We start from the raw sequence: 22,352 nt of genomic DNA, 5'->3' as shown, positions 1-22,352 counted from the left end.
TGCCCGCGGGATCGACGGACCACGACTCACTTTATGCTCTCGTATATACATACGCGCGCGCCGTGTGTGATCGCGAGATTGAGAAAGAGATTGGAATTTTTATGGATTTTTGATTTTACACTCGGTGGTTACGCGTCTGCTGATTGAGGGCTTGCGCTCTCTTTGCCTTGCTGATTGTCAATCGCCGCGTTCCGTTTCTCGCGCAATTTTCTGGGGTTTAAATTATTTTTAAATTGCTTCGTGATGCTTATTTAATGAGGACTTATTAACATGATCGCTGAAAAAATACAAAAATGCCGTTCGAGGTTGGCGTACGTGAAGTAAAAGTCATTATAATTGCAGCAGTTGGAATCGAGTACAGATATCTCCGGCAAAACTCACATCGGAGCCGTCAATACATATATCTCGCTCTGTGCTGCTCCTCACATATCTCCAGCTGTAACTAGTTGTTGGAGTTTTTGTTAAAACTTAATTTTAGTATTTTGAAATATTATTTAGTTCTAGTTTTATTGTAGCTGGGAAAACCCAAGAACAGACGCCGTGCCGAGTCCATCGCCGAACTCGGCAGCGCATCTGCTCGTTTTATAATGATAAGCTTCTCGGAGACGCGGTCTGTTTGTTGCCTACGAAAAATACGTGCGACAAATACAGCAATTAGGGACTAAGTAGGAGCGCACACTTCGCTTAGTGCGCACTTTTTATGATACCCAGGTAGGCGGCAGGGGCCATTATGAAGGGTTCGTCTGCTCTCGCTTCGACCGCGTCGTCGCGTACCTGGATATCGGCAGCGTCCCTCTTGCGATCAGCCGTAGGACCGCGTCATCGAGGTATTGTAATACCCTCAGCGGAGAATAGCAGTTAGTTTCTGTCCAAATACGCTGTCATACTTGTACTAATTTCTTGTTCCTTTTTTTGTATTAATAAATATATTCACCGTGAGAAGTTATACCCTGCTTGATTATTATTTCAACACAGTAAATTATTCCTTGTTTGGCTTGAATCCTTTGTTAAGAAACGAAACTATCACCGCAATGATCGTAAATCTCTGGGCCCTCAACAATCTCATAATCGAATCTCAGCGAGAGCTCTCGAAAAATTTTTCTTCGCACGTCGCAGCCATCACGCGGCGAAGCAGCCCCTCACACACACTCTATCTCTCTCTCTCTCTCTCTCTCTCATCTCAACGATATACGCGCGAGCAACATGTAAAAAGTAGCCGACTATTTGCCTAGACCCTCTTTCTATACACTGCAGAGACTGCATCGGAGTAGTGAAGAAGACAAAGCGAAAGACAGCGAAACGAGTGGGAGAGAAAAAGGAGCAGGAGGAGTTTCGCGAGCGAGCGCAAACTGCACGAAGAGTGTAAATAATACTAAGGCTGATTGTGGGCGTGGCTGACAGAACTCTAAAAAGCTTCGACTATATATCAAAGGGTTTACTGCCCTCCGCGCGCGCGTGTATAGTCTCTTCCTCTCTCTCTCTTTCTTTCTCTTTCTCTCTCTCTCTCTCTCTCTCTCTCTCTCTCACTCTCCTGAGACAGAAGGCGGACGCGTTGCAGACACGAGGTAGGCGATGTGCACACCGCTGAAGAACAAATACTACGACAGCCAGCAGACAGGCTGTGTAGTGAGAGAGAGTGAGAGAGAGAGAGAGAGAGAGAGAGAGGAGACGTGCAGGACGGCGCGTTACATTGTCGTCGTGTCCTGACTTTGAAAGAAGATTGGTTGCTTCTTTCTGCCGCTGTAGTCTACTTGACTTCGTTTACCGCGGAGACTCTGTTTATCGGCTGTAAGGCGAGTGAGTCTATGTCTCAATACGTGTCGCCGTGTGTGTATACGTTTGCTTACGGGAAGAGGAGGAGGAGCCGACAGCTGCTGCCGCTGTTGGAAGAACGCGAGGAAATTGTTTTGTGCGAGTTGTTAGTGCAAACACGATTTTACATTGTAATGAATAGATGCGAGATACCGCCGCGCATGCACGTTTTTCAGGATCGAATATTATGCCGTTCCTATGAATTTACCTGTAGGCGTATCTCGAAAGAGTGCATATAACGTTGTGTCATTGTTGGAGGAATTTCGAGCCTTGAAAAATGAGCTTTCAGTTGATTTAAAATTATAATTGCTTTCTTATGTACACTACGTACATACGGAGTGTGACGAGTAGTAGAGCAAATAAATCAATTAGAGTAAGTGGCGCGATACGGAAGATAAGCCGCGGAACTTCGCACCTGCTCTATGTACAGTCTCCACTGTTGTAATTACTTTTAGCCCGCATACGTACACGCGTGAAGCCTTTTATTCTCGCTTCATCATAATAAATACTTCGCGCGAGCCGTTGACAAGATTCCAAATCACAATCCACCGTCTAGTAGCGCTTCTAAAAAAACCGAAAGTGCAAGCATCGCTAAAATTTATTGCGTCTGGCGCGCGGAGTGGGCAAAAAAATCATCCAAATCCAAAAATGATAAATTCGACGTTTACAACAAACCATTAAAGCCCGCCGCTAATTTGAAGTTAAACTGACTTCTTCGCTGCTCGGACAAAGCTGATTTTTCGCCGAAAATCAGCATAACTTCAGCCGGATGCTCGCTCAGCGAAGAAAAAAAGAATCTATAAAATTTTCGAGCGGCGAAAGTGAAGCAGTATAATATAGAAGGAAGAGGAGAAGAGAAGTCTCGAAGCGAAGCGCATACCCGAGCAGCAGCAGCAGCGGCGGCGCTTAGACTTTGGTTCTCTGGCGAAGCGTGTAGCAGACCCACGATTACTTGAAAAACCGGATTCCTTCTGCGCGAAACCGTTTCCCGTATTTACGTAGATGGCGCGCAACGCCAGTGTGCGTTGCACTCTCTGCGCTCCTCTCACTGGAATCGCGAGCATCGGGAGATCGATCATTTCCCGCAGAGGATTTTTTTTTAATTTGTTTGAAAACTTGTCGCTTCGCACTAATGAGGATAATTTAACCGAATTTTTATAGAAACAAAAGATCAAGACGAGAGCAACGTCCTCTGCTTCGTTAAGAACAATAAAGAGAAAGGCTCGCAGGTACAAAGGGCAGATTTTCCAAATAATTTCACGTGGCTGTGGTCCCTTTGTTTAGAGCGAGCATCGGAGCTGCCGCGACTCGTTCGCCCGGCAAAAATTCAAGTCGTCCGTCTCTTTCTCTCCCGCGAGATTTTTTTCATTTTTTTCAGCGACTATCTCTATGCTCATCCCTTCGTCGATATAATATGGCGCACCGGCAAAGAGAGCTCGACGGAAGTCACGAATCCGGGCAGTGTCCGAGCAAACGATGAATTTCGGCAAAGGCACTTCTTCCTACTAACACTACCACTACCATCCTTCGCTTCGCGGTTCGATGAGCCAGATTTAATCCTTTTAAGCCCGTTTCGGCCACCTACTTCTCTAGCCGGTCCCTTTCCACGCTTCGATGGCTTTGACACTCCTGCCTGGCTCCGGCCGTCGGACTGCTCTCTCGCTCGCGCTGCGGACTTACCTATGGCTATATACCTGTGTCATTCGTCTCTGATCTTTAATAAACGACGTGACGCCTGTATATAATATTACGAAACTGAGTTTTTATTTATTTGCTATATGTGCATATCGGGGGTAACTTTTCCTTATGAACACTTCCGCGTGTGCGGCAGGAGAGACTAAAATGAAACTGTATACAAGTGGAGTAAATGCGGGTTCGCGGCAGACGAATGAGGCAGGAGCGAGTCCCATTTAGCCCGGCAATTTATTCTCGCGTCTCTCGTAATTAACGCGGCCTCAGCCTGAGAGAAAGAAGTACTGCCTCGGTTGTTGTTCGGTAGTATATATATATATATATATATATATATATATATATATATGCAGAGGATTTGTGCTCGAGCCCTTTTCTCTATGTCTTTCTTCTTTTTTCCTTCGGTCTTAGATACCCGGCTGCATGTGATTTACTGAATTCTTTGTCTTGGCGGAGTAAATTAACAAAGATCTGCTGGGGGATGTGCGAGTGAGATCGTTTTTAGTTAGAATGCAGCAGCTCGTATAATTCTATCGAAGTACGTTATGAAAGCTTAGAAGGAAATTTGTATTTACAAATAAATAAGAGTAGCGTTAAAACTGTAATACTGAGACATTATTTTTTTTATTTCAATTTGTTTTCGTTGCTTTGTGTGAAAAATAACAAGAAGTTTTCAATTTTGTTTCAGAAAGGGACCTAAATCACCTAGCTTATCGATTCGGTTTAGGTAATATAAACACTTTTATTAAATCTGAAACTTGAGCTTATTTCCCGATGCTTTGTAATGACTAACTCTTGCGACTGCCTTCATTAACAACATGTCCCGAAAAAGAGTGATTTGAGTCCCTTTTGACACGAAAGGATCATTAAAGAATAATCAAAAGAAGCTACTGATACTTTTTATAAGCGTATCGGATGGACCAACGAGCCATTTCTCATCAGACTCTTTAATTATATTTGAATTATTGTCTCGCATCGTCGTATAATATACACACGCAGTGCACAATGATTGAGTCGTCAATAAACCAATTAATCAAAGTATTTTCCGCGGCAATTTTTCCACCATTAAAACCCGTTCAAAGACAATGAAGCTTCGTCAGGAAAAAAACAATACTCACGACTGCTCGTATAAGCCAAAACTCTTTTCATTCTCCGTTCCACTGGCACTACTCAGACAGACACTACGAAGCCCCAGACCCGTATAATTACGGGTTGTCACCTCATCAGCTGTACACACCGCATGAGAGAAAGAGCGAATGAATAATCCAAAGGAGAAAGATAGATACGAGCGACTCGTTTTATATACATATATATGCTTGGGAGAAAGGGTAATCGCGGCGCACAATCAAAAGAAGCGTTGATGGGGCCCCCGAAGATCGCGCGCGGGCTCTTTAGGGCCAAATTGTGTTTTATCGTCGCTGCAGCTACTCCAGCCGCCGCCCACTGGACTCGTCAAAATCAGAGTCACGAAGTGCTGCTGCTCTAGTTGTTTTTTCTCTCTCTCTCTCTCTCTCTCTCTCTCTCTCTCTCTCTCTCTCTCTCTGCTGTCCTTCTTTCTCTCTCGGCGAGTAGCCCGTTCCTTCGTTTATTTATCAAATGCAAATGCAGTCGCGTCGGCGCGTAATTAGTCCGGCTTCGTTTATATGCAGATACGCGGCTGATTAGGTTAAAATGAAAAGGGCTGGCGCTTTTTGAAGTTTTTGAAGGGCGGCTTTTTGAGATACTGATGCACATTCGCGGGAACTGTTCATTATTCATTTAGGTGCGTTTAAAAAGTGACGCGCTCAATTCAATCTTATCACGCGCGACAGCTGTCGGAACATTTTTTTAAAATCGTCGATTCTGCATCTCTCAAGCAGACATGCAAATATTCCACAGAAAATAAAATATAGGCTCGTCGATGATAAAAGCGAAATTTATTCCCCATAATAGTTCCCCCCGGAAAGCCTATAATTTCTCGTATACGCCACGCTAATATTTGACGCCGCTAAGCCGGCCGTGCACAAAGATACGACTTTCCTATGACTTAATGTAACATAATATAACAACGCAGCGCGATAATGACCAGAAATAAAAGTCAGGATCTCGTCGGGACTCCTCTTTCCCTTACAATATGGAACTCCTCCTCGACAATATGGAATCGTCCGCAGCAGCGGCAAGAAGCGAACGCAACGAGCAGCTGCCTGGGCTTCGAGAGATCCGATCCGATCGAGGCTCCTTTTATACATCAGATAGCGAGAGGCGTCGGATTGCCCATGAGAGCCCTGAATAAAGGAGTCTCGATTAAATGCTTATGTTTTGGCTCTGTAGTAGCAGTGAAGATTCGCTGATACGCGCGCTTTGCTCGCAATTTGTTTGATTTGCCGCGGTGCAGTTGTGAAGAATCGGTATAGGTATCGTAACGATTTTATTTTGCATCGATATTTCGGAGTAAAAAATTACAAACTGCGAATGCACGTGGAAAAGCAAAGAAAAGAAAATACTCGATTCTGCGGAAGCAACAAAAAAGCGCAAAATCCAATCTGGCATTACATTCGCGAGGAGATCGCAAAAAGCGAAACGTTTCCGATAAACGTTCAATAACACTATGCCGCACGAGAGGAGCCCTTGCACTCATCACGATCTCGAGAAAATCGATCGCATTAACTGCGCGAAGTACGTGTGCGTTGATTCAAGGGAAAATAAAGCATCGCCGGCGCGATTCCCTTGCCTCGAGATCAACGAAGACGAAGAAGAAGAAAGAGAGCGAAGCGCGCGAAGGACTAAAGCCATAAGTGGAGAGTTTAGAGGGATTTCATTAAATCATATGGATTGGGGATAATGTATGTTATTGAGCCGAAGCGTTCAAATCGCGCTCTATAAGTTGTAATAAGTCCAATTTTAGGGCCCGGTCACAGAGTATAAGAGAGACCGAGAGAGATGTGCAGTGATTCTCCACCTGCGGCTCATCGCAGTCCCGAAGAAGGAGCAGACAGAGGGAAAAAGAGGCGAAAGAACCGATTCGGCAGTGCAGGGGAACCCGCCACTTACTCGTCAAGCCGACTCGCGCGCCGTCCCGAAATCACAGCCATTTAGATAATTTGTAATGAATAGGCACCTCTTCTCGCTCTCTGTATAACATTTGCCTCTCTCTCTCTCTCTCTCTCTCTCTCTCTCTCTCTCTCTCTCTCTGCTGCCTCTGTTCCTTCACTTTATTAAGCCCGCGAATTTCGACCTCTTCTTAACTATTATACAGGCTTTTTTACCTCTCTCCGACCGAGAGAGCGAAATGACAATTGTTGGTGTTCGCGCGCGCCTGTCGTCATATATCACGATCCTCGGGATGCCGATTCGCCGAAAAAAGGGCCCCCGTAACGAGCTGCGCGCGCGCCTGTTCGTTAATTATAAGGGCAGAGATACACTCTTTCTCTCGGGGTCTTCTCCCCGAGAGACGTTGACTACTGCGATATGGCGATGCGTTTATACGTTTCGGAATCCCCGAGAGTTTAGCGATTTTATATCAAAAAGCCGACGATTAACATTTCTATGCAAAGCGGTTCTGGGTATACGGATGATTATTATATACGATATCGTGGCATGACGTAAGACTGAAATCGATTCAATTGATTTAATAATACACTTGTTATTATGACGAATCGCCGTTTTGTGCGGATATGCGGGAATATGTGTTGCGCAACGCGATACAACTTGCGGTTACAAGATAGACGCGAAGAGTTAGTTGTTCATTCGAATCGAGTCGGGCGATATTCGATAATCAATAAAACTCATCCCGGGGCGCGAAGCCAGCGAAATTATAAGCAAACTGGATGAAGCTCCTTGACAAATCGCGTGGGCTTTCAATTCCGTGCGGAGAGTCGCTCGATCAGAAATGCCTCTGACGTGAGCGCGCATACATTATCGCCGCTTCTCTCTCGGTGTATAATAGCTACTTATACAAGCTACTTATACCCCGACAACGTCGGAAATCGAAGACACCCCCTCCAGTGGATATCACACTTTGAAAACTCGATCATCGAAACTCATCGCGTGTGGGAGCGTGAGCGCTGTTTGTCCTCGCCGAATGACAGATTTCCGACTTTAATCTGCCGAATCTGAGAGCGATTTGCCCTCTCGTTTCGAGAGCTTGCGAGAGTGAGACGATACAAAGCTCGTTTGTTTGTTCGCGTCGAGGAAAATCGTGCTGGAAACTTTATGTGTATATTTGAAATTATTAATAATAAAAGTGTCCCATCCCCGCATACCATCGCAGCTTACACATATAATAGTACGTACGGAAACCCATTAGCTGAAAACTGCAGAGCACTAAACCCACATCAGTATAGACATTCCCGCTGCAACAAAGGCAAAAAAGCTCGCTTATGTACACCCAAGATATAAATAGTCGTCGAATGTGTGTGTGTATATATATATATATATATATATATATATATATATATATATATATACACACACACGAGCGGCGGCGCATCGTACACGCATCAGAGTGCATAGCTCGAATAATAGCCCTTTGGCTTTTCCCGTGTGTGTGTTGCAGAGGTGCCGCGACTGGAGAAATCGCCGCTGCTGGCTAACGGCTACAATCATCCGCCGACGCACCTGAGCCACATGCAGTTCATGCAGCTAGGCGGCCACCCAGGCGCCGGTCACACGGCCATTCTGTCCCCGGCGAGTCTACCCCATCACCTACAGGCCCAGGCCCAGGCGAGAGCCGCCGAGCAGGGCCTCAAGGTCAACCACAACATGACCAACATGGAAGCGCTTGCGAGGTGAGTCTTTTATCTTACTTTTTTTTTCTTCTTCACTTTCAGAGCGTATATACACCGACTCTGATTATTGTTATTTTCGCGAACGTGCGGTCGAACGGTGTTGGTGGCGTACGCTGTGTGTTTTTTTTCCTTTTTTGCTTCTTTGCCTTGAAGAGGAGTTTGCAAATTTATTGTGCGCGGCTGGATTGCTGTGTTTACGCGAGGGAAAAATTGAGGAGCGAGGATTTGATTGCTCCACGGGTGTGTGCGAGCGTGTGTGTGTCTTTACGCGACGGTAGCGTGAGGTCTTCTTGCTTGATTTACTGTGAGAAAGCTTTTTGGTTCATAGCGTTGAGTAGTGACGAACGAAAGCGACAAGAGGCGCACAGATTATTCCCAAAGTCATAAACGTGCGAATTGTAGACTAATCTGTAGAAACGAATTCTCAGAAAATCGCGCTCGAGCCCTCGAGCGCATTTGAATCAATTTCAGAATCGAAAACTAGCTCTCGACTCGCTAGCGGTTAATGCTCTCTCCGCGTGATTTATGGCGCGCGTTTTATGCATCATTACGCCGCACAGGTGCAGAATTATACGCGCGTGATTTACTTTCTCGTTCCCTAATTTCGCCCAACAAGCCTAATAGCAACGATAGTTCGAATTTCGAGTACAATACAAACATTCAAAAGTTAAAACTTCTCGTCCATATTCTTCTCGCGCTGCACTCGCCGCCAATGCACGTACAGCTTCGTCGCGATTGGCTGCGGGCTCTCGAGCTCTCAAAGGTCGTCAGGCGTATTCATTCGTCCGCGGCCGCACTGCACATAATGCAATAATACACGTGCAGCAGCTCCGGCAAATTGGATTCGTTGGATTTGTTTGTTTTAAGTTATCTCTCTCCTCTCTCTCTTGCTCGGCTATACGTCCGCGTACATAACGCCTCGCGCGCGAGCGTGAAGTAAGTATATAAGTATATAAGTAACTGAGCGAGTGCGCCACAGTGAGACAGCGGCGAGGCCAGAGGAATACAACTTTAAGAGGATTTCGCGAGCGAAGACGAAGCCGTGGAAATCCGAAGGGGTCTCGAGTCTTACTTATATACACGCTTTTTCTCTTTCTTTCGCGAGCTGTCTTCTCTCTCTCTCTCTCTCTCTCTCTCTCTCTCTCTCTCTCTCTCTCTCTCTCTCTCTCTCTCTTTCTTGCTCGAGTCCGTTTCGTTTCTTCGCGCGTGAGCTGTATAATACTCGCACCCTGCTCTCCCCGGTCATTCGGCAAGAGTATGGTATAGAGCGTTTAGGAGCTTGGGTTACGCTCTTCGGCCCCTTCGATTTCAAAGTCGCGCGCGGGGGAGATCTGCGCTCGCGCGCGCGCGCACGTCCGTTTATGCCTTTAATCCTCGGCTTTCTGCTTTGCGCGCCTCGACGCTCTTCTTCTTTTTTTTCGCTGCAGATGGTTTATCGTGTTTCGCTCCGCAGCTATAAACCTTTTTGACGAGGATTAGAGGCGCTGGTGTGCCGTCTGTAATTTTGTCCTCGAACTGACTTCGGTTATTGAAAAGTCGCGGGGTGACGGATTGATGTTTTTCGCATCTCTAGCTTGGCAAGCTAATCGAGAAAGTTTCGCGAGCGTTTTGTTTGCGCTGAGGGAGAGCCGCGATTTCTGCAAGAACTTGTAGCAATTAGCTCAGCCGAAGCTCATGGAGCTTGAGAGCTTAACGAGAGCGTCTATTAGAAACGCGTTAACAAATGCCTGGATTAGTCCGCCTCTCTCTCTCTCTCTCTCTCTCTCTCTCTCTCTCTCTCTCTCTCGGCTCCGTCGACCCGAGGATCTTTGTCACTTTCCCTTGTCTTCGTCGTCCTTCGATCCTTCAACTCGCGAAGGAGTTTGAGGAGGATTTAAAGCTCGACGACTTTAGCTGCGCAGCTTGTACTCTGTCGAGAATTCCGATAGATTTATTACGAAAAGCGACTGTAATGATTTGTTTAATCGAGTGCGAAATTTTATTCAAATTCAATAATTTCCAGCATCAGAAGACGCGAACAAACGACAGGCGCGAAGAAAAAAATCTCTCCTTGTTATATAAAAAGTCTCGCTTAGCATAAACCGCGCGTAAGTCATACATTGCGCTAGGCGGACTGAAAAATGGAAACGCCAAAGTAGAGACGACGACGACGACAAAGAGAAAAAAAGAGGAACCCTCGAAGAAAATTGATAAGAGCAGCGAGAGCTCTAACGTCTCGTGGTATTTTTCAGGGCTCACCATACTGTGATCGAGTTTTCACGCGTATACATAATGATGCGGAGGAGGCGCCGCACGTTCCGCATTATGATTTCAGCGCTTTGCTTTTAATTAAAATGCAAATCTATCGCTCGCTCGCGCGGATAGGAGGGAGGGAGGGAGATCGGGAGGTAAGACGGATTACGTCTAGGGGCGCCACGACAAACACCGGAATATGATTAATTCAACGCAACCCCATCTCTCTGTGTGTGTGAGTGAGTGTGTCTCGCGTGAGACGACGTTGACGCGGTCGCGGGAGGACACTTTTCTCGACGCACGGCGACGTCTATAAGCGCGCCGGACACGTATTCCGACACGCACACACACACACACACACACACACACACACACGACGCCCCCTTCTTTTAGATCTTCGAGGGAAATTGTCTTTTGATTACAGCCGGAGGATAAGGTGTTTTGAGAAAATGTATGTGAAAGAGAACTAAACGACTTTTCTTTGACTTGCGAAAAGGAACAACTAATTATACGCGTCTACACAGCGTCCTTCGCGTCTCTGTTTGCCTTTTAATCACTGTCCCAATCAGTCGGTTTTAATTTTCCACGTCTTAATTCGCCTGCAAGCGTCATGCGAATTAAAGGCCTCCCTGATGGGGGCTGGGCCTCTATGATTGGCGGTTGGAAAATAAAGTAAGAGAAAATCGCTGTTTGCGCGTGGGCCGGTCGCTCTCTTTTTTAATCAGCGCGCGAGCGCGACTTCAAAGTCAATCGAATCAAAGGACACCGAGTGAGAGAGCTAAACGCCGCCGAAAAGATTCTTAATCAAGTCGACTCCGCTCGGTTTCTCGTGCTTTTCCGTCAAATGCTAATCAGCCGGTCCTCGGCTCATCAGGAAGGTTATACGGATACAAGCAAAATATTGACACGTTATTATACTTTGTGTAATTTTAGAGTAGAAAGAAGCTTACAATTATTTTTGTTATTTATAATTTTCTTTTCTTTGTTCACTTTATTTTAGATCCGGCGCGGTCTGGGACAACTGCCGGGCAGCCTACGAGGACATCGTGAAGCAACTCGAAAGGTAGGCATAAAAAGCCATATAACTCGTTGACTCTGCGCCGCATCAGCGCGACCGAAAGTGCCAAAGTAAATATATCCAACTCGCGATCGGCGCGAAAGTAAAACAATTTAAATTCAAAGCCCCGTTCGAACTTCGAGTCAGAGTAAAAAGCTGCGCGCCACACACACACACGCTAGCACAGCGTCAAGCAAAGCCTCGGGGGTGGGCCGCCGTCCGTCTGTTCGGTGTATGTACTCTGCGCTCGGCCGGCTACGGATAAACAAAGGTTTACATCAGTGTCAGTCGCAACAAGTCCGATTTCGTCCGGCGCTCGATCGCCTCGCCACCACCACCACCACCACTAGCACTACCACCCCTTTCTCTGGCATGAATATTCAGCTGCTGCTGCTGCTGCTGCTCGTTCGTCCGTGGGTTACTGGCTTTCGCACCCACACGTCGCTGCGCGCGCCAGTGGCGCTCGAGCGGCCAGTCAAAGGCCCGAAATCACAATACGCGTTTGTCCGGCTGACGAGCAAATAGAGAGCGAGCTGCGAGTGAGCGGTCATTGCTGGCCTCTGAATTGGAAATAACGCCGCGCGGCGCCCATTCAAAGTGTCCGTTTTCCCGCCGTGAATTCCGATTCTTTTTTTCTCGGCCGCTCTCTCTCTCTCTCCCTTCAGGCTCCTGCCTGTGTGTGTGTGTATACTCTTTCGACTGCGATGGGCGGGAATTAATTTAGCAGCCGGTAATGAGTCCCCTCGCCGGATTGAATCTGCGATCGGAAAATCCGTACAATACAGCGCGATTATATATATCGGTATATTTATGCATGGAGAAAAAGCTTGGAATGATTTAATCCCCGAATGGTGGAAGCAGGCCCGTCGCGACGATGATCTGCGTCGCGTAAAGTGACAAGTGGTTAGGATCAGAGACCGATTCGTGTGTTCGATTCGAGGTAGAGAGAGGTAGAACGGAGACACTCTGAGCCCCATACAACGTGGAAGAGAGTGAGAGGGATGTGTGTTTGGCGTCGCGCTGTGTAGTGTTGGCTGTCTCTCTTTGATACAACGGGATACAAATCATGCGGGCATTACCGCGTCAGCTCGCGGACTCGCCACAGCCGAGCGGAAACTTGACGCGACGCTTAATGCTGATTTATCGGAAGCGCCACGACATCGACGAACGTCCCGGGTCTATACGCCCTGGTATGTCGTGTCGTTCCTGCTCTGCCGCTAACCCTTCACGTCGGATTTCAAGCGCCGTGCCGAGGATCGTTGGGGTGTGTGTGCGCGCAAGGCTCGTATTATACAGTGTAAAAAGTGCCTCGAATTATTTTTAGTTTAAAAAGCCAAACGACAACGAAATGAACCGGCCCAATATAATGAAGCTTGCTTGCTAGCGAGGCCTGATTAATTTCTCGTGATTCTCGGGATTATTAATCGCGCGTCTCCTTTGACACGACGAGAGGGCGACCTTTTCGGCGCCAACCTTTGCCTTTGTAAATCCTGATGATTTGTTTATGCTAATCCATCGGAGCCGCCGACTCCCCGTGCTTGCGCGTGTCTCTTTCGACTACTGTAGCGGACCGCTGCCAGATTACGCGCCCGCTCGCCAGCTGGTTATTTATGACGTTTCGCTGTACCAACTCGGGCTAATTAAATCTCTACTCCGATATGCCTGTGACTGCGTAGGATTTCGCACGTTTGCTTCTGTAATGCGATGTTGGTTCGGATACCGATTTTTGGAGTAATTGTTGAAAGAAAAAGAGAAAGATTATTGAGAAAACGAGGAGAAAAAATTCTCCAAGTTGATACAAATTACCCGAGTCTTAATGCGTGTTACGTCTGTTCAAACAGACTTTCGCATTTTTCATACTTTCCACTCCCTATCTTTCTCTTTTTATCTCTCTCTTTCTCTCGTCTGCCCAACTCCAAGACACGCGCGAGATGTTGAAAATCGGCTCGACAAGGCAGCTTCTACCCCGGTAGCAGTAAGTAATATTAATGATGGTCTTTCCTCTCTTTCTTGCTTGCTTGCGCGAATTTTCGGGTATCAATGCAAGCGCTAGCGGAGCGACTCCGTTAATGTTGGCTTCCTACCTTTAAAATTACCCAGTCATTCTCGCATAATTCACGCGCGCATTGTGTGTCCTCGATACGCGCAAAGATGTTTCGCGTCTGAGAACATAAGGCGAAGTTTCGCGTGGGGGGTGGCGATGACGCGGGAAGAGATTGTTTTTGTAATGCGTCTGATATATTGACTGATTGTTTTGCGATTATTCTTAATTTTACATTTCTCGTGGATAACAATGCATCTATATGTGCGAACGTTTAAAAACGACTTGCAAGGTATAAAGACGGAAAGTGCTGGACACAAGGTAGACTTAAGAGCAGATACGCGAGAAAGAAAGAGCGAGACCGATAGGGAAGTACATCGAAAGCAGTATTTACAGAGCCAGATAGAGAAGAAAGAGCATGAGCCACGACGCTGTGTCGTGACGCTTTTCCCGCAGCTCCTTATCTGATAAGCGATTCACCCTTCGTTGGCCCCTTCCGCCGCCTCTAGCATTTTTGCGCTTCGCCGACTCCTCCTTCACTTGTCTCTCGAGACGTTGTCATTAATTACGGCGCCGGTATAATGACGCTCTATATCGGAAAAGACATCTGCAGCCGCCGAGCTATACGGAAAATAATATTCATAAAGCATCAGTCGCCCATCACACGGTGTGGCGGCTTCGTCGCGTCGCTAATCGTCCGAGAAAAGTAACGGCGATTGTAATTACACGATTATACGATGTGGGTTTTGTAGTCGGATGAATCATCGCGATCGAAATGCCGCAACGCGATACGCAGCTTTTGAGAGAGAAAAAATGCTCTAGATACATCCATCCCGTAAGAAAAACACGGATTATTCAAATACTCGAGTCAGCGCGTGTAAATTTAATAGAAACGGATAAGGAAAGTCGAAGGAAGGAAGTCAAGAGCCTCGGGGCGATCTACCCTCTCCCCTGACGTTATACACAGTCGACACTCGACTTCCGCGGTTGACTCCAAGAATCCTCGAGGACCGATCGATTCGCCGCGCCTCGAGAGGATCTCGAGTGGCGACGAGACACACACGCACGCACCCCGCGCGTAAGAGTAGCTCCTTTTCTTTCGTCGCAGCGAAGAATGGGGTGGTTGCGCTTCTTTCCGCAGTATTGTGAGACCCGATAGGATTTGGTGTAATTTTTTGTTCTCGGTCACACAAACAATCGAGCCAGTTCCCCTTCTCTCCGCACTGAGATCTCGAGCTCTATCCTATTATATGCCCGTACAAGACCGTCGGTCTCGAGCGCGCCGCAGTTAATTCCATTCGGCGATCGGGGCGTTTGATAGTGGCCGGCGGCGGCTCGCTCTGCGCGCGCGACTACCTGTCGACGCCGACACGCTTCGCGGCGCTAAATCCCTCGGCGCTCCAGCAAATGTATATCCGCGGCCGGATCCGTGATTGATGCGAATCAGCTGCGCGCAACGTTTTGCCGTTTCCCTTTCTCTTGCGCGCCGCTGCTTTGGAGATTATTGCGGGCTTTTGCTTTTCGTCGGTTTTAGGATGAGGTAATGAGTGATTGATGCGTCGCCGATTCTTTAGTTTTTGGTCATATTTATACGCGAGGACGTGCGTTTCCGCGGAATTGTTGGAGTTTAAAAATATACTCGTTCTTATTGTGCGAGTGTCCTTTACACAGTTTCATTTTTATTCCACTGTTTCTTTTTCTTGCCACTTCTATAGTGCTCTGATAATGTGGAGCGAGTTTGCCAGTCACGTAATAGTCAAGGACGTTAGCTTTATTGCAACTAATTGTTTGAAGCGAGATTTCATCGAAGAATTGTTAGCTAGCAAAAAAGATGGAAAAATATTTCTGAGTAAGACTGATTTTTATCACCTCGGCTAACTTTCATGTACATTTTTTCCTCGCGTTTTGTATCGTATAATTATATGGTACGCGCACGATGTTCACATTTACACCATCGCGAAGGTGAAAAATGTCCTTCCATTCTCTAGGATTGCCCAGCCCAAATGACTTTCTTTCCCATTGATTACACACATTGTAGCAGAGTTTGCTGGAGCGTAAATTAAAGCGTAGCCATACGAAATTGCCTCGGCTATAAACTCCGGAGGAGCTGATGTAGCGTGTGATTTTTGCGGTAACAATAATTGCACGGCAATCCTTTATAATGTACTAATAACATGTGTCCAAAATGCTTTTAAAGGACACGAAATTCTCGGGTCTATCATTAAATTTTCAATCCGTCTGTCGGCCCGTGCCTCTCGTCTCGACGCGCGGCTTTCGCGCTGTACGTCTTTTTCTACTTCTCACTCGGCTTCTTCTCGTCGTTCCTTCGCTCTTACCTAGCAATTTACGCGACAAGTCGTCGTGAACTTTAGGGCACGCGTGCAATCGCTTACTAAAATATTAAACCATATTATCAGTACCTATCGTCGCATACCGCTTGCGGATCAATCTTTTCATTTTTATAGAACCAATAAAAGCGCTCGAATATAACTCGAAAGGCTTATAGTGCACTGCCCGCAATCAAAATAAAAATAAAGCCCCAACGAAATAGGGATAGAGATCAAGAAACAGAAAGAGAAAAAGCGATACCCGAGCGCTTATAAAGCTCAGAGCGGTGGCAAGTTTTACGATTCGAGAGATTTACCGTTGATGTAACAAGCGCGTTAACGCTCTCTCCTCTATACATGTATTATTCGCACACACATACGCGCTGTGCTACTGCTACCGGAGCTCGTTTTTATATCGTTTTTCATTAGCCATGAAGCTTAATCCGCGCCGCTACTTCGTCATATACTTGCCCGCGGTCGACTCTCAAAATTTGGGCGTACGCGATATTGGGTTTGATTTTATTAAAGAAACTTTTGTTCGTCGAGTTGATCTCTCTAATTATTGTTTTTCGAGACGCTGCATCGCATAAACGATAAATCCTTCAAAACATCAATGCTAATCGTGCTAATTCGCGCAGCCAGAATAAATTGGGATGGTTAGCTCCTAATTACAGAAGATCACCCCAGTTAGAATCCTCTGGCGTCGATCGAACCTTATCGTTAGAACAATATACCCAGACCCGATCGATCACGAGAGACGAACACAGATTAGGTCAATCCAAAAATCCGAGATCTAACCCAAAAACGAGCAACGTGAAAGAGTCGAACACTTTCGATCTCGGCCTATATAATCGATTCTGGGAAGGTCGAAACCTTCTAGAGAGAAAAAGAGGAACCTGTCGCGCCGCGCGCAGTATTAGACTCTTAAAAATTTTCGAATTTCGCGCGATGCACGCGATGCAAGCGACGTCTCGCGTGCGACGGACGACACGTTATTCAGCAGGTGCGGCGGGTAAACAAAAAGATTATACGGTGGGTTAATGAGCCAAGGGTTGTGTGTGTGCCGAGATTTAATGAGGCAGGTCGGTTATGGAGTGTGTAAAAAAATTGGTGGATTATTGGGGAGATTAGACAGCGTTTAGATGATCGATTCGTTACGCAACTTGATATTGATACGTTACAAGGCTGGGTGGTAGTTTATTCGAACATTTTGCAATATTTTACGTATACGCACTGGCAGTTACGGCGTTTACGAGTAGTGTCACTGCATGTATATGAAACTCTAAACTTCCTCGTTTTTTCTTGCGGAGGATTGAAGACGATGTTACGTGCGCGGCTACTCGGACATTAAGTATTCAAAGTGTGTTATACAACAAAGTACTAAGGAGCTTTTCAGTGTATTGAGAAATAATGCTAATTCATATAATAACAAACGATGCTTCTTCAGAATTCCCGTTGGGCTAGAAATTTCTTGCCATTAACTATACATAGCGCACGATTGCATTTTTGAAAAACCGATCCCTGCAACAGCGAAATACGATCGAATCTCCACACCCACCCTCTGGCCATCTCCTTCGCGAGTATATGTATAAATAAATCAAACGAGCCAATGAACGACACGATTATAAATTTCTAAAAATAACACCCCGTCAAGAGAGAGAGAGAGAGAGAGAGAGAGAGAGAGAGAGAGAGAGAGAGGGAGAGCCGTCGAAATAACGAGCGACGTACAGCGGAAGGAAGCGCGCAAATAGTGGGCGGACGCGCGAGTGCAAATTATGCGCGCTCTTTTTCCAACGCGTCGTGTGCTTTCATCGCGCTTTATTATTGTTGCATTATTAGAGCACGTCAGTCGCGGCGCGACGATCGGTAACGAGATGCGGGGGAGAAAGAGAGAGAGAGAGAGAGAGAGAGAGAGAGAGAGAGAGAGAGAGAGAGAGAGAGAGAGAGAGAGAGAGAGAGAGAGTTAAGTCGAGCATGACGTCGACGAAGCTGTCGGCGGCGACTGACGAAACCGATGATTAATTAAAAACATAATTAGTCGCCGCGACGTTCGATGGCTTGCTATTCCGAGGGAAGGGTGTTTCACTTCTTTTCTTGACTTTAAACGCGATCTTTGCGTCTTATAAAAGTCGAAGTGGGGTATTTACATACGATTCCCTATTTATTACTTTAAAATCAATCTTCCAACAAACTAGAACAAACAGAACTGGTGCCTCTTAAAAACCACATCGAGCATCTGTCGTCCGCGCGTTAAATCAATCAATCTCACTGTCTTCCAGCGCAACGCAGCGCTAATGTAGCGTGAAATTGTCATCTCCGCTCCGGACGTCTTCTTCTCTCTTTCTCTCGCCGGCTCAGAAGGTGTTTCCAACTTCGTTAACTCCTCTCGCGCGTATTTCGGAGAATGACACTTGGCTACACTTAACGATCCGTTTCGACCGCCTCCTTATTCCCGCGTACATCCTATACGCCGTCATCCGCGCAACTCTCTCATTAAAATTATAATGACTACGGGAGGCAGCGGCTGAGCTGATTTTTTTCGGAGTTTATGTACGCGTGCAGCGGCGGTGTCGGCGGCCAGTCGAGCGAGTGTTCATCGAGCCGGCATTGTTATTGTCGGCGCGGCTGGACTCGTTATTGCGGAATAACGATATTGGCGACGGTCAGCCTTGCTTCTTGTTAATAGCGATTCGCTTAGCATAATGCGAGCTCGGAAGCTGAATATTGAACGAGATTTAGAGTTGATTGTTTAGATTCTTTGAGATAATTAGATTCGCTTGTTTATTCGGACTGGAAGACAATCGAATGATTTTGCATTTAGCAATATTTTTCGATTAATTGAATGACAGTATCTGTGAAAATTTATGCATCAGTTAACTGTGCGTAACTAAATTATGAGCAACGCATGATATTCCATATGCTCCTAAAATTCATACCATAATGATCGCAGGAAATTCAAGGACTCGCGAGAGCGGAGAGGGTTAAAGCGCGTATTTGCGGAAGAGCCGCTGATAACGCGGCTATGTGTGTACACTCTAACGTATGCCTCGACTGCGAAAGCAAAGAGATACACCGCAGGCGAGCATATTTAGGCGGAAGGACAGTAGAAATTAAAAGTCCACCCGGGGGCATTCATCATCCCCGGTTATTCATCTTTGGGGCTGGACTTTTTACTCTGCGCGTACGATCTTTTTTTCCGCCTGTGTGTCTCGTGATAATTTTTCTCCTGCACGTTTTATTGCGCTTTTTTTTTGATTGTCCGGAGCTTTTTATTGCAGCCGAAGCTTTCAGTTCGTATTTTCTGCTCGCGCAGTACACGCGAAAACAGCGGGAAATTACCCCTAATTTTTCCCTTTATTCAAACAAAAGCAGGCTTTTCCAGCCGACACGCGGCCAATAACGAAGTTTCTTTGATACGCCAGCGAGAGAGAGAAGAGCATAGGGTATATCAGCATCGAGAAGCGCGCAGGCGAACTTGAAAAAGGCTAAAAGCGCGCGTTCCCGCCGGCCGCGTTCGTCTCTGTAATTGAATAGAAAACCGGCGGCCGATGCCATTAAACAAGCTTTATACTCGCATCCACACACACACACACACACATATATGCGAGCGTCCGCATAGTCATCGCGCGCGTACGCGTGCCGCGGCACTTTTGATAATGTACTAATATTTGCGCTGTCCGTGTACACTCTTTGCCCTTTGCCGCACACTTTTCCGTCTATTTCGTTCTCTATCTCTCTCTCACCGGCGTATATTGTTTCGGGCTTTCGATTCCGGCCGTAATTAAATTGCATATTTTATTCAGAGAGCGAGAGCTGAACTGCTGACTGCTGCTCTTCATTTTCATGAATGCCCGATGCGCGAAGCTATACCATTTCCGCGAAGCTGCGGAGGAAAGCTCTGGCCATTAATCAGCTATCTCCCAATAATAATAATAATCGGTGGAAAGGGAGCAAGAGAGAGAGAGAGAGAGAGAGAGAGAGCACACAGGGGCCGATGCACCTCTGCCCTCTGATAATTCCCACTTCATCTTCCGTCGAATATCTCGCGTGTCGCCGGGGCATAAATAAGAGCGCGGGACATTCGAAAGGCGCGTGTGATGATGCTACACATGCCGTAATATACGGCATCGAAGGTGCGAGCCGAGCGGCACCGCCATTTAATAACAATATATCTTGCGCTGCCGCCGACGCCGACGTTGCCATAAAGCTCTATAGGTGTGTGTGGAGTCTGTGTATAGAGCCTTGGCGCGCGGAAAACGCCAAGAGGAATGGAGCAATTTCGGGCGCGTGCGGAGAGCGGGAGAATTGCATTCCAAGGAGGGAGAGGATCTTCTCTCTCTGTGTGTAATTAACAGACGAGTAAATCAGTAATTGACACGCCGGTTTGTTAATTTCGCCGTGATTTCTTATCGATCGCTCTGTGGAAGGGGACTTATTTATGCTTTTGTGAAAACGTAAGCGACACTCAAAGTATTCTATATATAATACGAAATAAATTATAAATCTAGATTTAATCTGCAGGTGCATTATCATAATTACTTTTGCTCACGTGGTATAATTAGATTGATCATTAATTACGCGCGCTGCAATTAATCATAATAATTATCTCAGGACAAAGATATCGCGCGCATATTTATTAAAAAGCGTCATCACTCCTGCTCGTTTATTTTAATTTTTTCGCGGCGAACCTTGAACAACACTCTACGTAATACAATGCATTTCATTTATTTGCAATCGCAGCTCTTTGTTATCTCAAAGAATATAATAATCGCCAATTCGAAGCATTGCAAATCGATTCGTTACGATCCCTAAACACGTCAGCGCCGTCTGTCACACACATAGTCCGCACCGCCAAAGACAGAAACCGGAAAAAGCCTCCCTGCGATACAAAAAGAAGCCGCACACGTTGATAAACGATCTCTACCCCCGGCGCGCATCGCACGAAAACGAAAGTCTCCAACTCTCGAGTATTAGGGCGAGTGTGAAAACTCGCGGCAGCGCCGCCGGTCACTCGACAAGAATAATCACTTTCCAATTGAAATCCAATGCGATCCATCATCGCCAACTCTAAAATGTTCCTGACACCACCCCCCGACACATACGCGCACCTCTCGAAAAGTCGCAAACCTTATAACGTTATGTGACACGAGCTTTCGAAAGCAGAGCGGGAAATTTGAATAAGAAAACAAAAAAAGTCAGGGGCGTCACTCGCAGCGGCAGCTCGTAAATCGCACGTACCACGCGTTTCTTCTCATTCTTTTTTTTAAAAAGAACACCGCGCGCGCGACTCGCGTCATCTACAATTCTAACGCACTTAAAGAATCGCCACGGCTGCATTTCTCGAGAGTGAGCGCGCGCGCGGGAGCGGTGATGTGTGTCCCACTGCTGAAATATGTAAAAGTGTGTAACCTCTTCAATTTACATAGCGCCCGCGTGTGTGCTCGCGGCTAATGAAAAGTGGCGCTGGAGAAAGAGGGCGATGGATGGATATGGACGAGCGAACGACTCGAGAATTAATCGTCGGTGCGGCCGCGGCCGATATCTCCCTAGGTTGATGAAATAAGGGAATTAAACGATCCACTCTCGGCTGGTCTTTTTTTGCGGCTGCTGCTGTTGGCTCTTCTTCCTAATTTAGTTAATTAGGGCCGTGGGCTGTGGTCGAGCGTAAGGGTGATTTTTATTTGGCTTGTATAGGGTTGTACGTTCTGATTTGTGTTGATCAAGCTTTTCGGTCGGTTTTCTGTTTAGCAAACAAATGCGTGACACGACGAGTAATCAATAAAATCTGGATAGTACGATCGAACTTTATTCATTATCTACATACGTTGAAAAGTCAAGTCAAAAGAAAACAGTACGCAATCGAACAGTCCAAATATTTTCCGCCCCGATATCGCACCCCAAAAAATTCAAAGAGCTCTCCGAAAAAAAGATGCCAAGGGTGCAGGTGCAATAACCTTAGCTGACGCTTTCGCTTTCTATTTCTTTCTCTCTCTCTCTCCTCGTCGCAGTATATGTCACGCGAGGGCGGCGCTGAACAAACAAGCGCCGATAAAAGTATCGCGCCTAGTACATACATCTGGAAGCGGGGACCATCAGTCATGGCACATCTGCAGACCTCACTCTTTTCTCCTCTGCCGCCAACATCCCCCCTTTCTCTTTTTCCCTTCATCTTTCTCTCTCACACACTATGCTGTGTACCCTTGCGCTCGCGCCTCTTATCTCTCGACTGACTTTTCATTTTTCCTTCTGCGCCGTGTTGAAATTTTAAAAAGTTTTAATTCAATTTGGTATAGCGATGCATGCTTATACAGCTGTAGTCGAATATATTTTACTATGACAAAAGAACCAACGAGTAAAGACGATTACGATGCGCGTAAACATTTAAAATTGAAACAATATAATATGCAGTCTGAATTATTGACGCAATA

At 46.4% G+C, this 22,352-nt stretch overlaps 1 protein-coding gene across 4 annotated transcripts in view; it reads left to right on the top strand.

Moving 5' to 3' along the window:
- The window catches only part of LOC100677798 (dachshund homolog 2), a 218,506-nt gene that overhangs the window by 99,550 nt on the left and 96,604 nt on the right, over positions 1–22,352 (top strand). For 3 of the 4 annotated variants that reach the window (XM_016982883.3, XM_016982881.3, XM_016982882.2), the window contains exons 3-5: positions 4,190–4,228; positions 8,036–8,267; positions 11,500–11,562. In XM_016982883.3, coding sequence (XP_016838372.2) covers positions 4,190–4,228; positions 8,036–8,267; positions 11,500–11,562 — 334 coding nt within the window. The remainder of the gene's footprint in view (positions 1–4,189; positions 4,229–8,035; positions 8,268–11,499; positions 11,563–22,352) is intronic. The other variant, XM_016982880.3, reaches the window with a different exon arrangement.

The sequence above is a fragment of the Nasonia vitripennis genome, chromosome 2 (genome assembly GCF_009193385.2).
Source record: "Nasonia vitripennis strain AsymCx chromosome 2, Nvit_psr_1.1, whole genome shotgun sequence".
Taxonomy (NCBI): Eukaryota; Metazoa; Arthropoda; class Insecta; order Hymenoptera; family Pteromalidae; genus Nasonia; species Nasonia vitripennis.
This window is presented reverse-complemented; position numbering and strand designations above follow the sequence as displayed.